General features: G+C 42.6%; 1 protein-coding gene across 4 annotated transcripts in view; it reads right to left on the bottom strand.

Moving 5' to 3' along the window:
- ESRRB (estrogen related receptor beta) overlaps positions 1-20,642 on the bottom strand; it is a 158,119-nt gene that overhangs the window by 117,978 nt on the left and 19,499 nt on the right. Inside the window, exon 1 of one of the 4 annotated variants that reach the window (XM_090141412.1) lies at positions 1,366-1,497. The exons of 1 other annotated variant lie outside the window; for it this stretch is intronic. Coding sequence is in view for 1 of the 3 variants with exons in the window: in XM_031593181.2 (XP_031449041.1) it covers positions 1,366-1,367 (2 nt within the window). In the remaining 2 variants the exon portion in view is untranslated. Of the gene's footprint in view, positions 1-1,365; positions 1,498-20,642 lie in introns of those variants that run through there. 2 more of the 4 variants (XM_031593181.2, XM_090141413.1) reach the window with 2 other exon arrangements.

Below are 20,642 nucleotides of genomic sequence, written 5' to 3'. Positions count from 1 at the left end.
CCAACAGCCTATCTGCCACATTTCTATGGTTAGTCCAAGCAATTCAGCTATCACCTATTCCCTCAGACTGTGAGACAGCTCTGGATTTATTATTCTGCACTTATTAGACACTTGTTCCATCCAAATTAAATACAGCTTCATTTTTCTTCTTATTGCTTTCAAAAATGATAAATTGGGGGGGGCGGGGAGGGGGGAGAAGGTGGGAGGACAGGAGAGGGCAAAAAGTTTTTATAGTATATATCTCATACATAATTTAAACTGAAAAACGTAACATACCAAAATTAAAAACTGTAATACTTGTGTTTTGGGAGTCAGACATTATAAATATGAGAAATTGAGGAATTTTTTTCTGTGCTTAGAAATAAACATAAAAACTAAGTCCTGTAAAAGATGCAACCCAAATCTCTGAGGTCAAAATACAAAGTAAGAAAAACCTCCTTGACTTCCAGTGTTTTGACAAAAATTTATACTAAAAGCTATTAAAAAAAACAGTTTCTGAGTAATTATTTTCCTCCTGGTTTTCATTTTCTTTTTAACAGAAGTTCTAAAAAATAAAAAAACTAAAAAATCTACCATTGTTAAAAACACTTTGCATTTGGGCAGCTTTAAAGCAAACAATTAACTGGCAATCAGAGGCAGACTAAGTTATTTCTCTGACTGCCCCTGTGCCGAGTTTACAAAGACTTGCACCCCCCTTTTGTCATTGAAGAGGCTTCTGTTTCTTTGGGACACTGAAAATTAGAGAAACATCAACCGCTCAATGACAAAGACATTCAGTAAAGACAAATTTCATTTCCCTCCTAAGAGAAGGTTTGATATGGATTTTTTTTTTTTTTTTTTTTTTTGTAAAGTTGAGGAAAGGGTGTCACTTGGCTCTTTTAAGACAAGACTGTTGAAGTTTCCAGGTTTGCCTTTACCAGCACGGGATAAATAGCACCTGTCCTTGGTAAGCCCTTAAGCAGAGCTACATTATACACTGACCTTTTTGGAATGCCAGCAAACCTGACCATTTTTATTCCCAAAACATAACTGTTCCTCTCAAACTTTCGCTTGCTTATTTCCAGAGGAAAAAGCAACTCCTGAATAGTAAGACTGCCTGATTTCTATGAAGTTGTGAAACCAACTCCTATCCTTGTGGGTCACACTGACCTTCCTTTGACAGTGTGAAAGTAGATATATAGATATATATATATATAACCTTTAACTATATTGGGATGCTGCCATAATTTTTAGCTCAGATTAAAAGATTGGTGCACAGCAACATTTGATAAATTAAAAAAAAAAAAAAACCAAAAAAAAACCCCACAACCTAAAAACAACAAACAGCTCTATAAATGCAATAAAAGGTAGAAGTTCGGTACTTACATGCTGCAGGCTGAGAGATGAAGCTCGAGGCTGGAGTAGAATTTCCCTTGCCCTCAGGTGTTTCTAATTGCTGATTAAATATCTTTTGGTTCCGCCTGCACCAGCCGACAGTCCCCTCTGCGTCTCTGCCTCTCTTTGTGACTAGGACACAGTACTCCGAGTCCCAACCTATAAATAGATCCCAGCTCTGTGATTGATATAACAGGCAGCTGACAAAAAAAAAAAAAAAAAAAAAGAAGAAGAAGAAGAAAAAAAAAAAGGAAAGAAATAACCAGGTCTTAAGCAAAGCAGAAGCTGGGCTTTTAACTCTGTGCTGTGCCCAGGGAGGAGTCCCCCACAGTCACCCGTGGGCATCAGAAAGAAAAAGTGCAAGGCAATTACTTTCCCAGCAGCATTACAGCAACTTGAGGCATGTAAAACGAGAGAACAAAATTCAGTGCACAAAGAAGAAGAGGGAAAGCACAACTGGCAGACTGCATCCAACTCTTCGCAATTTAACAGAAATAAATATCATTTTAAAAACATGTTAGGGATTCTGACAAAATGAAAGAAGTTCAGAGTTGAGCTCTGGGGTTTGCTCCAGGCATGTTTGTATTTCTGCTGCGGAATAAACGGAGTAGCGGGCAGAGCAGCAGTTTAACAGTTTGACTGTCCATTTAAGGTCTCAGCCCACAGAAACTGGTTCTTGAGGCTGTTCCTGAAAACAAAACAGAGGGCACTGATGATGCATTGCCTGTTGGCTCAGCAGAAGCTACTGAACTCTCAGGGACCAAACCATCGTTTGCAATCACATCCTTGACTGCCAGGAGAAAACTCCTAACATGTTACAGGTATCATCACAGCTCTTTTGCAGAGGCTAAGCTGAGAACTCAAGTCCGGGCAATAACTTGACATAAAGCACCAGGAATGCTTCTGCCTTGGTCCCCATCAATGGGTAGCATTAACAGTCCTGGATTTTTTCATATCTAAGTCCTACTGATTGTTCTAGTCCACCATCAGACAGGCCAAAAACTGATCCAAGAGGTAGCTGGTCCTCCAAGCTCCCAGGTACTCACAGACCCAGCAGAACCTTACCAGTTAAGCAATTTCACCTTAAACAGGCTCAAAGGCTGGGCAGCTCTAGACAAACACTAGCAGAAGTGTGGGAAAGAAGAGGAGAACAGCAGGCGAACAAAAGCTGTTTTGCCTCCACACTGCTACCTTTGGCAGTATCTCCTACTAACAGCCCTAGCACCATGCTCAGCTCTGCAGGGAAAAGCACTACAGCAGACAGAGTACCAGATCCACCAACCTTTATTTTCAACACATTGTTAATGCTGAGGTGGTAAAGCAATGCTGAACTCATAAAAAGTAGGATAAAATCCCCAGGCATTAAGCCCACACTGAACTTGATGGCTCTCTGGCTCAGTGGCTAACAGTACCTGAACTATTCAAGCTAGTTTAGGCATGTCTACATCGTGCTGCTGCTCTCGCTGGAGTAAAGCAAAGTAGTCAACAGGGGCAGCTATTCGAAAATCAGACAAGGACTCACCACTCATAGCCAAGGTCTCAGATCAACGCAGCTATTGATCATTTGGGAATATAAAAGTAATTTTTTCATTTTGGGACAAATTCTGCTGCATGTGTAATTCACCATGTGTCAATATGCTTAGTGTCTGAGCTGATAGGATTTAGCCAATGTGCTTTTCCAAAAAAAATAAACCCAAACCAATCTTCCAACAAGACAGGGATCTGGTGAAGCACTGGAAAAAGACAGCTGGGCATCCACGCTATGCAAAGTTTCACTTATTGCTTTACTACTGCTTCACATCCTCCAGCTTTAATAAAATAGCGATAACAGTATTTAACAGTGCACTTTAGGGCATGAATCCATAGATGAGGACGTACAAATGAACGCAGGGAAAAAAGAAGAATCTGATAGGCTGAGCTCTAGTGTGGAAACACAACCCCTTTCCTGCCAGACTGTGGTCCTTCACCACCAGAACGATCCATCGCAGATAAAAATTAATGTGACCAAAGATTTTTCATTTCAGCCCTCTCATTTAGTCTGTATAGTAGATGATGTTTTGGTCTTTAATATTCAGAGCTGTACAGCATGTTAACCTTCCCACTGCCATCAGAAGGAATTTTAGGATAATCAGACTGAGGTACAACAGACGAAGGTCCCAAAACAGGGCACCTAAATCCTGCAGACACTTTTGGATAATTCAGCTTTAATAACGTCAGTATATAGGCTCTAAAAATGTTACCTGCCAAACTGTTTTTTGGCATTCTATATTGCTGGCATCTAAAGATTCCCACATATTACTCTTCCAAGCTCTATTTTAATCTCTGCCCCATTACTCTGCCATGGGCCAAACTGAATCCCAAGGAAACCCCATGCCTATGTGCTGGGCACATCTCACACAGGTTGCCAGGAAGCTCTATTCAGTTCTCAGGCCCAGGTTAGTGCTTATCATTGGCACCCCATATTCACAGCAGAGCAAAAGTGAACACACATTAGTTCCCCATCCTTCTGCTTTCCACGTGGAAGATGAAGGGATGAGAATTTGCCAGCATGAAAAGCTTAGCTAATACGGATGAACCTTGAATGGAGGCAGCATTCCTCCATCCTCCCTACCTTCAGGCACCAGGATGTATGACCTTAATGGGGTACCTGGCAGTTCAGAGATGGTATCTCTCAAATAAAACCTCTAACACAGTCTTCTGCCCCTCACTGTCATCACCTCCTGTGTACAAACTTCTCCTCAGTCCAGCCACAACCAAGACAGGGTGAGGCACGGAAAGAAACCAACGGTAGAGACCATGAAACAGGATGCCCACTTCAAAACACAGCAAAAAGGGAGCCAAAAGATTTCAAGAGCACCCTCAGATTAAAAAAAAAAAAAAAACAAACAACAACAAAAAAAGATTAACATCAGGGACTTGTAGACTATATTAAAGGATTGACTCTTTCCTTGAGGCACCCAGGTAGAAGACATCGTAAAATGCAAACACAGCTTTACAGTCTTTTCTATGGTTGTTTGGGGAGGTTTTTAAAATGCTTCTTGCCGTGGCTACTTTCCTCATAAGCCTGTATTTCAGCCTCAGGTTCCAAAGTGTGTGACTAGCAGAAGTAAAATTTCAATATTCAGTTTTCTTCAAACATAAACAGCTTAAGGTTTGCCCGTGTCAATCTGGGCAGAATTTGCTCAGCTACATTTATGCTATTACAGAATGCAAAATATACTTTCCTCCAGATGATAAAAACAAACAAAAATTCACAGCTACCCGTTTTAGACACAGACACAGCAAAGCCAGTTCAAGTTTGAAAATACTGGCCAAATCAGTGGAATCTTCCAATTCGTCCCACTCACACATGAAACCATGCTGACAATTTTTGTCCCATGTGCCGTGGATGCTTCAGTGCACATTGGATTTATGTGACATAATTTTAGAGCTTAGAACCACTGCTGCTTTTGTACCAGGAAAAGCAAGTATGAATAAAAGTTTTACAAGAAACAAACAGCTCTGCAATTCCAAAGTTTAGTCAGAACAAAAAACATCTGTAAAGTCCAATAAGAAGTTTCACTGTCAGTTTCCCTACCCTGAATGTGTCTCACAACCCCAAAATTCCGGGATAGCCATGATACAACTCTGCTAAGCAAGATGGGAATTTTACTGATTTCAAACAGTAAAGACCAAAACAGATTCAATAAAATAATAACTCTTAACACACAAAGGAAATGAAAGTCAAAAAGCCTTCTTTCAAGACTGGATATAGAAACAAGGAATAAATCAGGCATAAGTTGCATATAAAAGGAAAAGTGTGAGTAGCAACATTCTCCAAATGCTTGGCACACATAGTATTACTCTTAGATCTGACTTAACAGATAGATAAATATACTCTACATTTTGATACAAGTACTTTGAAAAACAGCAGATGCTCAAGAGGAAACAGCTGATATTATCACTAAGAATTTTAATTCCTTATTCAATTTTAATACTGCAAACTTCATATACATCAGCATACTTTGTGCAACCAATATCCTTAGCAGGATATTTTTTGGCACATGCTGAACCCAAGGTCCATACCTCTGTGTCCAGATCTTTCAGGTGTGATCCAGTACACTGCTTTCCATGCTTTGTCAAGTCTGTGTTATCACCTGAATAGGTCATACTGGTTTGTTAATATAACTACAAACACTCTTAGGTTTTTTGTTTGTTTGTTTTTTAACTCTTATACATGTTAGTAAGTTGTAGGAATGTGAAAGTGACTAAAATTTTCATGGAAGCTCCCTACCAGATTTAGTCATTCCTGCTAAAGACTTTACCACCTTCCAGGTACCTGCCAGCAAGAAATTAGAACTCCAAAAAGCTCTGTGACAGAAGGGAACCTATCACAACTTATTACACTGCTTCAAGCAAAGCACATCAGGTTAGGGCTCCACAGCTTCTCTGGATTGAGAAGTGTACATCTATTCTTCCATCTCCAGAGCTGCATGCAGATAAAATCTTCACCTGGCATAGCTACTTGCAGAGTGAGACTGCTGAGAGGCACCATTTGTGGCTACTCAGAAGAAGTTATAACCATTGGCTTTAACAAGAACAAGTCCAGAAAAATGCTACTCTGCCTTGTTTTTCTGAGTCCATCAGTAATAACAGCAAACTAATAAAAAATGGCTTGGCCTGAACAGTAAGACACAACACATATCAGAGTACATTCAGAGACTATCCAGAGCAAGCATTCAGTTCTACACACACAGAAATAAAACCTGCCTGGATTTAATTCTAAATCCTGCCAGCGCTAGAATAATTGTATAGCAGAGTACATTTAAACAGTCAGCCTTTGCCAATCTATTGCACACAATATGACTCCCCCTTCTTCCCTTACCTCAGTTTAGATCCCTCCTAAACTTCCACCTAAAAGGGCTTCTGTGTTTACACTCTGCAAAATACACTGAAAAAAGACAACTCTTTTAGAGGTACTCTGCCTAAATTGGTGCAACCACGATACATTCTCTCTGGAAACCACCACCAACTTCTTCCAATTGCACGCTGCAACACGTTTCACTAACGTGGGGCTGTCAATTCCATCACTTGAGGCAGGTGTCTTTCACGCTTTGGACTTGCGCAGATGCTTTGCAGAAACTCATTGCTGTTGTTGTACCACTTGTTTAGGACCTTGTTTAGCAGCAGCAAGCCCACACCTGTGCTGGCAGGGCATTAGCTGTGCACTCAAACTCAAAGCAGCCCGCAGCTTAGTAAGGTCGACTTCGGGCAAGAGATACTGTTTCATGTTCTCAGTGACCTTGACCAGGGTGGAGAGGCAGAGGAAGCATAGTAGCAGTACAGCAAGTAACTATCAGAATAAAGCTAATAGCAATTCTGATACACCTGGAGATTTAAACCAGTAGGGAGCCTAATCGGAGAGATCAGGACTGCCAGAAACAGGTTCCCCCTGGGTTTTTGTTTTCTTCTTGCTTTGTTTTTAATTTAGATTTCTTCAGAGAATTTCTACAAAACCAAAACAACTATATTATAACCACAGACAGGCCTAACTATAATGTCTGGCTCCAGATCTAAACTCCTTACAGCCAGACTGTTAGCTCAGCTCCCCGAAAAAAAAAAAATAAATAAATAAAAAAAAATCACTGCCATTTTCCAAAGGGTGGGGGGATTTCTTGCTGCCCCCTCTTCCCAGCCCTCCCCCCCTCCCCCCCCAAGGAAAAGCCATATACTCTCCGATTGTATGCTTTGCTCAATAAAAAGATATTTATAAATAAATAAATAAACAAGAAATCAAGGCAAATAACTAATTTAGTTCTCAAAAGAAAGAGGGTGTTCCTTGGCTATAGATATTCAAGTGAAGGAAAGGTCTTCCCAGGAGAAGTGCTTCAGTTGCAAGCTGAAGTCCTTCAAGGCTGCTCACCCACCTCCATCCACACAGAGGACAACACCAGATGATGGGTACAACCCGGGTGTGGGACTGCCAAGTAAAGCCAAGCTCTTCAGTCTCTAAAACTAAGAAATAAAGGGAAATTCTGAATCAGATCCCTCCTGAGTCCTCTCTGAAGCAACACCACCGACCTGCCTGATTTCTGAGTTGGGTCATGTCTGAAAAGTCCCTACCCAGAGCTGGTCTGAGAGAGAAGGCACAGCTCTCACCCACCTCAAAATACCATCAAACTAGAGTTACTAGCACACCTGCACTGGGCGTCCATGTCCAGGTGCTGGCTGCAGGGACCCACTGAGGCAACCTCTGTGAGGAGAGGCTAGATGCAGACCCCCTCAGACAAAATGGCAGCACCCCATGGTGCACCTGTGTTAAGAAAAGGCAGAAAACGCTGCCCTGGGAGTGAGGAAAAAACTTCTGTGCCACTGAGAGCATCAGAAGAGGTAAAGAGTCCTTCTTCTTCCCAGACAGACCAACATGGCTCCCCAGCACAGAGCTAATCCCAAACAAAGAAGGAAGGCTACAGGATGCAGAGAGGTGACAAGCTGCAGTTACCATCTGCCACTGCCAAGCTTTACTACTCGCTTCAGTCACCGAGAATTTGGTCTGGTGATGCTTTACACCAAGAGAACGTGACAGCAGTGACACACATGGGCCCAGTGGAGAGGCAGCAGTGCCAGAGAGTGCCAGGATAACTTGGCAGCTGCTCAAGCAAGAGCACCAACTGCCCCTTTTCAGCCAGCCACATGCTGCCAGCCAGTGACCTGCTAGCCTGAGAAGGACCCAAAAACCCAACAGTTTCCACACCAACAGCGTACATGAAGCAGACAGCAACCCCCTTACAATGCCTCTGAAGCCGTAGTGCGAGCACCCAGTGTCTGCCCGCTCCAATCCTGGCCTGCTAGTACCATGCTAGGTCTTCCACCCCACCTTCATCCCAGAGCAGCCAGCTCCACAGACAACAGCCCCAGCAGCCTGAGGACAGGCTCCTTTTGGGTAGAGGTGCCATGCCCACCACAAACAGCTCTCACATTCTTTTCTTTGAGTAGATTTACCCAGAGCCCTCTGCAAACAGCTACTTGAGGAAGGTTCCTGTTGAATCCAGGTTTCAGCTGCAGACATTTGGTCGCTCAGCCTCTTACTGCTGCTTTAGTCCATGCTCCTGCCACACCCGGACCCGGGCTCACCTGGAAGAACTAGTCCCTTCCATAGATTCTGCCTAGGGCTCTGCTACTGCTGGGAGGCGAGGCCCAGCTCCTTGCTTGTCCCCTCCCTCGAGGAATGTGTCATGGGCATGGCCTCAGCACACGCCTGCACCAGGCCTGGCCATGACTCTCCAGAAAGGGGAAGATCTGGGGTGAACACAGTAATTTCTTTCCTGACAGAGCACATCTGTGTAACATTAAGTTACGTGCAAAAAGGGGTAGAGATTCAGCCCTCTGAATCTTTGCAAGATGGTCAGTGGCATCAAAGCACTCTGCAAACAGGTGATAGAAATTCCAGTAAAAGCAGTTCACCCCCTACCCCCACCCCTTTATTTCTTTTTTTTTTTTAATGTCATGTAACAAGAAATGTTATCTTAACTAAACAGAGTTATGCAGAGCTACTTCAGCACACTCTGAATGAGCAAGTTTGGAATTTGGCAGAAAGCCCCATTCATAGGACTTCACAACCAGATGAGAAACAGGCTGTATTAATTCAAACAGAGATTACCACGAAATAGTATCTAAGATGAGTTGTGTCTGCATGGTGCTCTCCTGTGCACAGTAAGCATACTTTAAGCAGCATAGACAAGAACAGAGTCTCTCACTCTAGAACAAATCAAGTGCCTTGCTGTGAGCTCCTGGGATCCTTTTCCACCTGAAGCCTCATGGAAACCTGCAGGACAGACCCACTCCTTGGGAAGCCTGTTCTCCAGAGTTGTATTATGTATGCATTATTGTTCTGAAGAAGTTTCTCTTTTTTTTTTTTTTTTGCCACATTATTAGATGACTCTGTTCACAATTTTAAATTTGTAGAAATTGAATGTTAGAAGATAGTCTGTGGAATTTTTTTCCACATTTTCTTCTTAGGTTTCCAAAGAAAACAGCTTATGTTAAAAAAAAAAAAAAAAAAAAAAAAAGGAAAGAAAGAAAAAAAAGTTACTCTATTTTTCATTTTCTCACCTGCCACTAGCTCTCATCCAGGCAGGACACAGGTGCAGCTCTGGTCTTAATAGGGCATTTCATATTCCTCAGCTGTACCAGCAAAGCCCCCAAGAAAACAGTTTCCAAAAGCTTTGTCACTCCTTTCTGAGCAGGAAATTTAACAAATAGTTGAGTTTAGGAGGAAATGTTTAGAACTATTGTTCTGAGTGGTGGCTGTAATTTGGAGAAATTGTTGCTAACACCGGAAAATTTTAATCAAAAAGTAAACAAGACTTGATAATGAAAGCTACGAAATCAGGAAGCAGGCCCCTGCCCTGAACTTTTCATTGATTTTCTCCTCTAAAGGCAACTTCTTCAACCAGGTTCTCCATCCCTCAAAACTCTTGTTTCAACTCCTTCAGAACATGCAAAGAAGCTGCTTCTGGATTACTAACTTGTACTTGCAAAATGTTACCTGTTCCCTTTGCAAATATTGAATCATTAATATGGACATTCTCAGTGATCCACATTATAGCAAGATGGCAAATAAAACCCATTCAACTTTTAATTTTATTTAGAGGTACAGAGCAAGCAGAAAGCAAGGAAGTTCCCTGACAAAAATGTCATTAAGGCTGCAGCATGACAGAGATGACTACATAGTTACTGTAGATCTGTGAGAGTTGCTTTGTTTCCAGATGCCTTAGAAATGATAATTTTTACCACAACTAATTACAGACACTATGGTGACTCCTCAGCTTGTATTCCTTTAATGTTGTTATTATTATTACAGCAGTATTCAGAACCTCAGTGAGGTTCTTTTGACACTAAACATCATGCATATATGCAAATATGGTCTCTACTGCAAATACTTTATAATTTGAAGCCTGATCCACATCATTTTTTTCTGTAACTATCCCACTTCACAGGAGTGATTTTATAAGAATACTTCACTGAACAAAGTTACACAGGTACAAACAGATATATTTTAGTCCACATTATATTTCCAAAGGAAATATGCTGAAAGATCACCAATCAAATGAAAGCTGAGGTAAACACAGGGGCAGAAGATAAAGTCAGTACAAACATCAGTAGTTTCCAACTGTGTTTTTACAGCCTCCTGAAAAAATCTTTCTACTGGAAATTTTGGGTGCACGCTGCTTTCTCAGGGATATGAAGGAAATACATCTTGCTTCCAGTAGCTTTCTCTCATCTTTGACTGTTGTTTTTTGTTTGTTTGTTTGTTTTGATTTTATTTATTTATTTATTTTTTTAAACTCTGGTATACTGAGGCTGCAATATTACTCACCCTTCATTAAATTCCAGGGAATCCACAGACATCAGCAGGATTATGAATGTCCAGAAGTAAGGCAGCTCATGCCTTTCTAACTAGAGAATCCATGTGTGTGTGTGTGTTTGTGTGAGCGAGTGAGAAAGAGATGGAAAGACAGAGAGACACTGACCAATAGATCCTCTGATGCACACCCAGTATGATATGAGCCTCAACTGAACTCTTCTGTAACTGGGGCATTCGGACAGTCTCTGTCCCGTGTGGATCTCCAGGACTCTAATAAGAATGATCTCATTCTACACTCTTTCCCTAAGGTATGATAATAAGGTCTTCCTTCTCTACCTGTCACCTACTTCATGAAACTGACATAAGTGTAGTACCTTTCATAATTGCGACTGGGTGCAAAATGTGTTTGATATTAGATAACAGGTTTAAAAGTTAGAGAAACTTACACAGTGCAATCACACACATAGTACTGCCTTAGAAAATTCAGGCCTAACAAGAAATCTGAGTTAAACTGACAATGCATTTTTTTCTAAGGAGCACACTGTTGCAATCAGTATTCCATTTAAAAAGAAAAAAATAACTTTCATTTTTAAATCAAAAAGTGCTGTATCTGAAATCAGGAGCAGTGCAGTGCTCAGCTTCAGCCAACTTCATTGTACTTGTCCTGCCATATCCCTCCTCACAGAACACATCCCACCTTGTTCCTGTTCTGCTTTACATGTAGCACAGGAGTACAGTCAAGGGTTGGCACGGCTCCACAGGGCTCTCCTGGATTCTCTGATTGGAGGCAGATTAAGGGACATCTCCTTGGCCTCCAGCACACATTCACATGCTAACAGTCATCTTTCATATCTTAATAAATGGTCACTGTCATGCACTAACCCCTGAAATTGAAAACCACAGTGCTGTGCTAGATTTAATCCCTGTTTTTATCATTTTCTCTGTTTCAGACCACTCTGGATCTCTTAGTAACTGAATTTGAAGCAATGGTAGGCTGCAGCCTGGACATCTTTTCTTCCATTCAGTGCTGTATTACTCCAAGGAGGCTGGGTGGGACTTCTGCATGCTCAGAAGGCAACTTCCTACAAGACAAGTTTCTTGGAAGAAAATACTGCAGATAGCTATGCTCTCTATGAGTCAAATCTCTAGATAAATAGGTCTGGATTACGTTGGTCCCATATGAGATATCAATGCTATGTCTTTGTTTTATCACACCACTCACACCCTTTGCAAATCCAAAACACTTTCTCTGAACAATCAAAACTGCACTGATTTCTTCCCTCTGCAAGGGATATTTTTAGGTAACCCACTTGCTCAAATTTTTTCCCCTCTGTGAATACATCCTTCACTTATTCTAACATCGCTACCACACACATCCCTTCGTCTCCTCCTTGTTCTGACACTATCTCAGAACAGTAAATGCAGCATCTACTGCTTAGATACATGGCTACACTATCACTTTCTGCCAGTTTTGTGCTGGGATTCTCCAATGGCTTTACACCCTATTACCAGAAGTACAGAGGCAAAAAACACAATGAGACCTTGATAATGTTTCAACCACTGTACACTTTTATGTAGGAAGACAAGAAAAATTCCGAATATTTTTATGGTTATTCATCAAACCTCACAAAGATTCCTTTCCAAAGGAAAGGAGGTAAGAGACCTACGTCAGCAAAGGCAGGTAATCTACAACTAGAGAAGTTTATCATTCAAATTCTATTCTACTTCCTAACAACAGCTGGCATAATATATTATGACTCTGTCAGGAAGAAGCTTTGGTGCCAAGTTTGTTGAACTATGAACAAGAAAACTGGTGACAAGGCAGGAGAGGATCAGTCCTAGTGAGTAGCTGTGTCCAACCCACACCACAGCTGCCTCAAAAGAGTTTCCCTTTTGGTATTAACTGCAGTCTGGGTTCTCACTCTTTCCCAAAACAAAAGATGAGATCTTAGGAATCCCTTTTTACACACTTCTTTCAGTCTATGATCTTTTCCCTACCTAACTGCTTTTTTCTCTCTGTTTCCATTCTTGTTTCCAGTTCTTCCATTTTCCTTTCCTTTTTATTTTGGCCCACAAATAAACCCCTTCCCCAGCATGTCAACAGCAGTGGGAAGTAACCTAATTAATAGTTCCTTGATAGCCTACCCCACACATACACACACCCATCCCCCCAGTATCCCACTGGCAATTCAACAACCCTCTCTGAAGAAAGGAAAATATTTCCATACTAATTAATAACAACATTGGATATTTCTGGGCGGAAGGATCTCGGATTCCCATCTGGGCCTATATCTCTCGAGCTGACTGAGCAATTGTACCTCAAAACACATTTCCCTTTCCAAACCCTTGTGTCATTAACTGTTTATGCTGCTCTGCATCAAACATCTTTGTCAGTCTGGCTTGTATGTAAAATGACATCTTTGCAATCAAGTTCAGGATAAATTCCTTCAGCACTCAGCCTCTCTTTCAGAACATGGCACTTGCTCATAAACTTACATTACTTCCCTTATGTCTTCTTCATCAGGATTCATACGAGACCAAGACCTTTTCACATTGTAGTTCTCAAAGGACCTCAATGCTACTAGATCCATTTAGAACATCTCTCTACTGCTTGACATCCCCTGACATTCACTTCACTGTCTCTGTTTCTGCTGCAATCACTTTAAAAAAAAACAAAAAACAAAAAACAAGTGCTGTTTGCAGAGGAGGAGTAGTTCTTGGCTCTGGCTAAGCTATGGCACAGATTTTTTTCTACATGGTTTGTGTCCTCATGGAGTAGGACAGACCCACTCCTGTCTTCTGCAAGAAGGAAAAGGCAAGAAATATTTTCCCTGAGGACTGTGTTCGGGAAGGGGCTTCCAGCAAAGAGAGAGCATGTGGGAATTTTGCCATCCTGACCTGGACTCAACCACAGAGGAAGAAGTATGTCTCCTGCCTCTAGAGATGGCCTGAGACAACCAGACTAGTTAGTTCATCTGTATCTCAGGCCAACAAAAGCATAAAAAAGCAAATAAAGACAAGTACGGAAACAGCTTCTGAAAAAAAAAAACACAAAGAGACAAGAGCTCTTCCCACTGAGAAAAACCAACAGAGGTCCTTTACCACCTATTAGCTCCTTAAGGCAGTGACAAATGAGCAATAGTATTTCTTACAAGCCCTATACAGACAGTATTGTGGTAGAGGATGCCAGCATTGAAACAAGACTGCCAGGTCCTATCCCACACACATAGGAGACTAAGCTGCCTCCAGGGATTGCTGCTGTTGTTCCTGCTAATCCAATACCTGCAGAAAGGTTGGAAGCATGGGTCCCTCTTCTACACAGTGAGTTGGAATAAGATATAAGCATTTAGATAAAATAAATACACAAGGAGCACATTTACTAAGCAGTTAACTGGTAAAAAGCATCCTCAAAACAAAGCTGTAAAGAAGGAAATGCAAGACCAAACAAACAAGGAAGATAAGTGAGGTGCAGCCACTTATTCCATCACTGGTACTGCCTGCACAGCTTTCACCAAGTCACACGCTCTACACACCCACTTCTCATGCCAGCTTTTTTCTGAAGAGACTTTTAATCTCCAGGCTTCACTCTGTCCTCACAGCCCCTAGTGTCTGCCTGGCCACAGTATTGCTCAGTCTCCCCACATTTCCACAGCCAACCATTCTTGTACAGTGATGCCTCGCACAGCAAAGCATGCAGCTCCATCCACAAGGCTGGAAGGATGGAAGGAACGAAGAAAGAAAGGATCCCTCTTAAAGAAGGATTGCGACAGAGGCAAATAGGAGGGAGAGTGAGAGGGGCCATAAATTCCCTTCTAATTCCAAATAATTCCGATTACACGGATGAGTAGTTTTCAATCAGAAAGATAATCTCAAAGATAGATGGCAGGATAATTGCTCGTCGGCGCGACGTAAATATTGTGTCGTTTCTATTAATCTCAGCGAATCGGGTGTCAGGGTTGTCACTCATTCATCAAAACAAATTAAAAAAACATATTAAAAAAAGAGAGAGATGCTAGAGGGAGGGGGATGTGTATCCAATAAGCAGCTGAAGGCGTGCAAGGTAATGAATGCTGCTTACATGCTGTTTGCATTTTTTGGTTTATAAAAGCTAAAGGTAATTCAGGCAGTAGGTCTTTATTAACCTCACAGTAGGGACTGCAAGGGGCAGTGCTGCATGCTGAACAGGACCATAGGGCTGCAAAATGGGTCTGGGATAGCATAACAGGGGGAAGAAGGTGAAAACAGGCCTCAGATATCAAGTCTGGATAGCCTGAGCAGAGGATACTGCAGAATCACAATACCCAAGAGAAAAGACACAGATCACAACATTAAATAAAGGTAGTGCCACCAGCTGCCATGCGCAAGAGTGGGCAGGGAACTGAGAGTGGTGTGGGGAGGTTGGAAAGCAAGGCACACAGTAGACCTTGGTGCAATTTGCTCACTAACTGCGGGATGACAGGACATCTCTGCCTCACTGTTATACCCTCATCTCCCCAGTACTGCACCCTTAGGCACCATGCCCCTTTCCCACAGCCCTGCAACCCTGCATGGCCTCAGGCACCCTCCTTACATAGCAAATACAGTCTCTTGAGCCCCTTGGCCCATCACTAGCTAGTCTATTGATTTGGTTCATTTCTACTGATCTGAGAGGAAAAGGCACACCCACTTCCCAGCATTCTCCCATTCTACAGAGACCCCTTACTTGTTTGGGAGAATGCCCTGGGCTAGGAGCTACTTGTGACAGCCTGGATCACACACTCATCAATCAGCATTGCTTCTCCCCCTACTGCACATATAATTTTCCTTGGGAAGACCCCTCATCACACTCTGATGCCTCTTTTCTTAGGGTTGATAGCACTTTCCCTTGGCTGGAAGCCCTCATCTTAGATTCTACATATTTTCAGTATTTTCTCTACTGGATGCTAGACTGAAACTACCACTCACAGCACGCAGCTGTGAGTTTCACAGGTTTCCTGACTTAGACATCTTGGACCAAGTGACCTCAGAGAAAAGGCTTGCCTGCCTGTGCATCTTCCTCCTTCTCCAAGGATATAGTGGCATCATTCAAGAGTGGAAAACTTGCACTACAGACCATAGCCTCCAGCCTTGCTATCTTGTGCTGCACCTCACAAGAGCTGGTGAACCAGTAGTTTAGCTAGACAAGTACTTGAACAGATCGATGCCTCAGGAAATGTAGCCACAGGCAGGAAGCATCTCATAACAGAGCAGGGAGGTTCTTCAAGCCAGTCTATTTGAGTCTGCTTCTTGCTGCTGCGATGTGAGAGGGAAGCCTTTCAGTGCACCATGATCATCTGAATGAACTGAAAATCCTGCGGTCCTGTTATAGCAACTCACTCCAGTTTGGTTTTCACTATGTAGTTTTCAAACCCCACAAAAACACAAGTGCTCCTTTCCATGCCTGCAGTCTGCAGTGACCAAAACACTGACTGAAGCTTATGCTCTGACAAAAGTGTCTTTCAGACACATCTGTACTGATACGTACTTTCGGATGAAAGAAATGCAAAGGTATTACATTTTTAGAACAGATTTAGTTTGTCAACTAAGACAAATTTTGCCCTCCTGAGCTTCAGGAAGGTTTTGTCTGGAAGTTAGTTTGGTGCTTTGCAAACAGCCTGCTAATACAAAGACCTGAAACAATGCCCAGCAGCTGTCTTCACTAAACGGATTTGAAAAATGCTAATATTTCATCCCTGGCCACATCAGTGTTTCTGTTCATTTATTGCTGTTGTTTGTTAAGTGAACTTATTTATTTAAAATGCCATTCTCTGGGTAGCTCTCGTTGAAAGCTGGAAACAAATTCCCCATGGATGTTCTCATGCCAGGCTATGGCAGAACTGGTCCCAATGTAGGCCAAGATTCATTAGGATTGAGTGCTGTTCTCACTGCACAGTCCTCTGGGACCAAGGGAGCAGAGAGACTTGTCCCAGCAATACTTTTAACCTGTCAATCCAGCCAGAAACGCAATATCCGCTGGGGATTTCAGCTGCTTCTGTGATCCTGCCTTATCTCCCTACATCCCCTGGCGTGCCCACCGCTCGGTGAAATGTCACTTCTCTCACTCCTTCTTCCAAGATGGAAGTGAACTTGTGTGCCTGGTAGGGGGGCTGACAGACATGAGCTGAAAGGCTGTCAAGGACCCACTGAAAAGCGGGCAAGCCACACTGTGTCAGATTTCGGGGTCTAACACTGCAGCTTTCTGTCTGCACTAAGGCCAGCTCTAAATGGAGCCTTTGATAGGCAGCCAGGCAGCTGTCATCACAGGGTCAGCCTCAGAAGCAAGAGGGTATGAGCACCTGGGAAGCACATGCCAATGAGCAGAGAATAGCAGCAGTATTGTGAGGCTGGGTACTGCAGAGAACCAGGAGCGCTGGAACAAGGGAAGAATCATGCAATTAGACAATGGGATGCACTGAGTGCATTTGTCCACAAATCCCAGAGAAACCTCAGCTCCACAGTGAATTCTCATGGATGAAGTGCCACCAGTCTATACTCCTAACTTCTCAGTGCTCATTTTCCTTGCTAAGGAAATAAGTAATTAGCTGAAAGGAGACTCATCAAAGGGAAAGAATGTAAAGACTCTGTGATAACCACCGTCATATCCTGCTTGCCACAGGGGGCAGGACAGCAATGGCCTTTGAGTTGCCTGTGAGTGAAATCAGGGCACTCAAACATCAGTTGATGCTCAAGAGAAGTTCCACTACATCACAATTTTCCTTGTGAATGCCTGGATATGCCCCTCACAGAAGAGACTTCACCTTTGATGGATGTCAGGGAAGAGTGAAACGCCACACCGAAAGGGATCTCCATGACTGTGACACTCAAGGGCCTAATACCCATGCAAGCTAGACTTAACAATTATTAGCCTAATTTACACCTACCAAATAAGCCAGTTCTCTCACTTTGGAAGAAGAACTAGATCTTTGCTTAGACTGAAGGGACTTCTTTCAAGTTACACCTGAAACACCTTGATGTGAGAGCCAGCTGACAATCTGGACCCTTAGATAATGATGGTTGTTTTTTCTTTTTTTTTTTTTTCTCCTGAGAGACTCTTGAAAAACCAGCATCTATAAAGTGGAACTTCTGTCACAAAAGAGAAATTAGATGAAACTGAAAATGTTGGTAAAGAATAAATAGCTAGTATGCAGCACAAGAGCAGGTCAAAAGCTCATCTCTACCAGGCTCTGTGCTAGGACTACTGAGGTATATTATGATTGACCTGAATACTATTGCAAGAAAACTGCAGATGACGGCCTTGTTTAAATTAATCAAGGTAAAAATGGGCTCAGCAGAACCTCGAAGTGACAAAGCTGGATACAAGGGAAGTAAGTGAAATCCTTATTGTAAGTGAAATCTAGCACTGGCCAAAGCCAGATGGTGCAGACCATGCTCAGCACTTCCAGAGGACTGGAATTTCCCAATACATATAGGAAACAGAAAATTTCAATGGAAATGATCTTTCACTCTCAGTAATGACAAAGAAAAAACAAACAAACAAACACCTCATTCAGATAGATTGGTAAGGAAATACCAAGTGATAATGGATAGGAATTTTTGTCCCTATGTTCGGTGCTCTATAGAAGCACTATCTCCATATGTTGGAGCAATCTTTTAGTGGAAGGAAAAATACTGAGGCCACGGCTTCAGAGAGCACACAGACAGCACTGCATAATAACTCGTGGAAGACAACAGTAGAAGGAAGTGCAAAGCTGGGAGATGAAAATGCCTGAAGAAAGTGCTGCAACATGCTGCTTTGCAATAGGAATATGGCACGGCATTCAGTGACAGTAAAAAGCAAGTCCTCATTTAAAATGTATGAAGCCACATCAAATTCTGGGACTTACCCCCCACCAGGTAGCACTAAAGATACCAATCAAGCAGGATTTAAAATAGGATCAGATAAGTATATAAATTATGAGGTGATTGATACATTCTCTATTCTATCATTGACAGGTGCCAAAATTTCCTGCAAAAAAACTCAGAGTAGTTTGGGATAATCTGCCTCTTAATATAAATTTTTTGTCTCAAGAGAGATTCAGTTAAAACCTGCAGAGTGTGGTGCCCTCCCAAAACTCTTAAAACTGGCAGGATTTTGCATACTGGACAGTAACTGTGCACCAGCTCCTCATCAGCAACTGGATGTCAGCTATAGGAGTCCTTCACGAGTGGCAATTCCTTGGCATAACTGCCAGATTTGTCCTTAGGTCTTGTGTACTGACACAACAGCTGTTTCTATCTCCTCTAATATTCCAACAGAAAGAGATTAAAACTCAGTGCACAGCTGTCCTCTGAGCTGTCTAGGCACCACTGGCTGGATCCACTTTCTAGGAGAAAAGGCAAATACCCAACTTAGAGGCTGAAGTCAACCTCAAACCAGCAGGAATAGAGAAAGCTTACCTCCAAATTCCACATTCCATATCTAGTTCTCCTGGAGTGTCCCATACCAACCACTGTGGGAAGGAGCTCAAAAGAAACAGACAGATAATTAGCACACACTGGTGTAATAACTTCTATGCTTCCCCGCCTCACTGCACCTTGGTCTATTTCAAGTGCTGGGTGGCTCCTTCTCCATTCTATATAAATCCTCTGCACTTTCTTCTTTCCAGACCTCCCTCCTCTGTCCCTCGAGATGAGGGTATAGGTACAGACACCAGAAGTTACAGCCATGTAGGTCTGATTCGTTATCCAGGGGCAGAAAAACTGCACTGGCCATGTGAACCCAGCTGGTGGAGGTCAAACTGGAGAGGACTGCAGGGTAGAAAATGCCGTCAAAGGGAAAAAAAATAATCTTCCTTCCCTGGTTACAACTCCCTGCCTCACCCTTTCCTGACCTTTACAGACTAACAACCCACTACAGCTGCAATCTCTCCTCTTGCACACAGTATTTCTCACATGGTGTAACAGTCGAGCACCAGCCAGCATCAATATTTGGTGGTATCGGGATCAATGCTAACCTCATAAAATATTTTAATACACATTTTTAAAAAAAAATCTCACATCTCCCTGCTCCTGTTAGGATGATGTAGGCACTGCAGAACCATTCCAGATTGGTGAGACCTACATTACAAGCTCACCTTAAGAAAAATTCACTCACTTTCCCTCAGCCTCCATCAGCCTCACTGGAGCACTATGAAGGCTGCACAGAGACTTTATCACTGCTGTGAGTGCCTCTAGGGATACCCAAAGCCCTGTTCACTCAGAAGTCCCCACATAGAGCCCAGCACTCACAGCACTCAGCTCTTCAAGAGGTGGATGTTCAGAATCTTCTCACATTACCTCACTATCCAGAGATGCCATCTACAACCAGTGAGAAATGTATGTTCATGTTTTCCATACGCTCCAGCTGAAGAGGAAAGCCACTGTCACAAGGCAGCATAAACTGCAGTAACGGCCAAGCACAACCGAGGCCTGACAGTGAGGTAAATTCCCCAACAAAGGGTGAATGTTAACCTCCAAGAGCTCTAATGCTCCCTTCTATCTCCCAAATGCTAAATAGACAAAACATTGAAAGCGAGAGACCAAAGTCACAACAAAAACTTGTAACTCCTGTCCCGAGCCTCTCCTGCTTACATTAACACCTCCCTGGCACCGGCTTAATTCCTTCCCTGTTCCTCTCTCTCTCCACAAGTTTCCCTGGGGATGGTGTTGATCAGAATGGTCATGTTTGAGCAGCTCTCCGGATATGCTGGGAAGAGAATACCGAAAGAGGCCAGAGCAGGTAGGTCATAGTACATTTGATTACAGATTTCACTAATTTCTCACCCCATCATTCTTCTGCTCCTGTGCTGCAGAAAAATCCTTCGTATCCTTCTCCAGGCCCCGCCTCTGACTCCTTCTGACACTGATCAGCTACACTGCCCTGATACACTCTAAAGGTGGAGCTTCTCGCAGAGGGCATGGGTTT

This window comes from Phasianus colchicus, chromosome 5 (genome assembly GCF_987193195.1).
Source record: "Phasianus colchicus chromosome 5, bPhaCol1.hap1.1, whole genome shotgun sequence".
Lineage (NCBI taxonomy): Eukaryota > Metazoa > Chordata > Aves > Galliformes > Phasianidae > Phasianus > Phasianus colchicus.
This window is presented reverse-complemented; position numbering and strand designations above follow the sequence as displayed.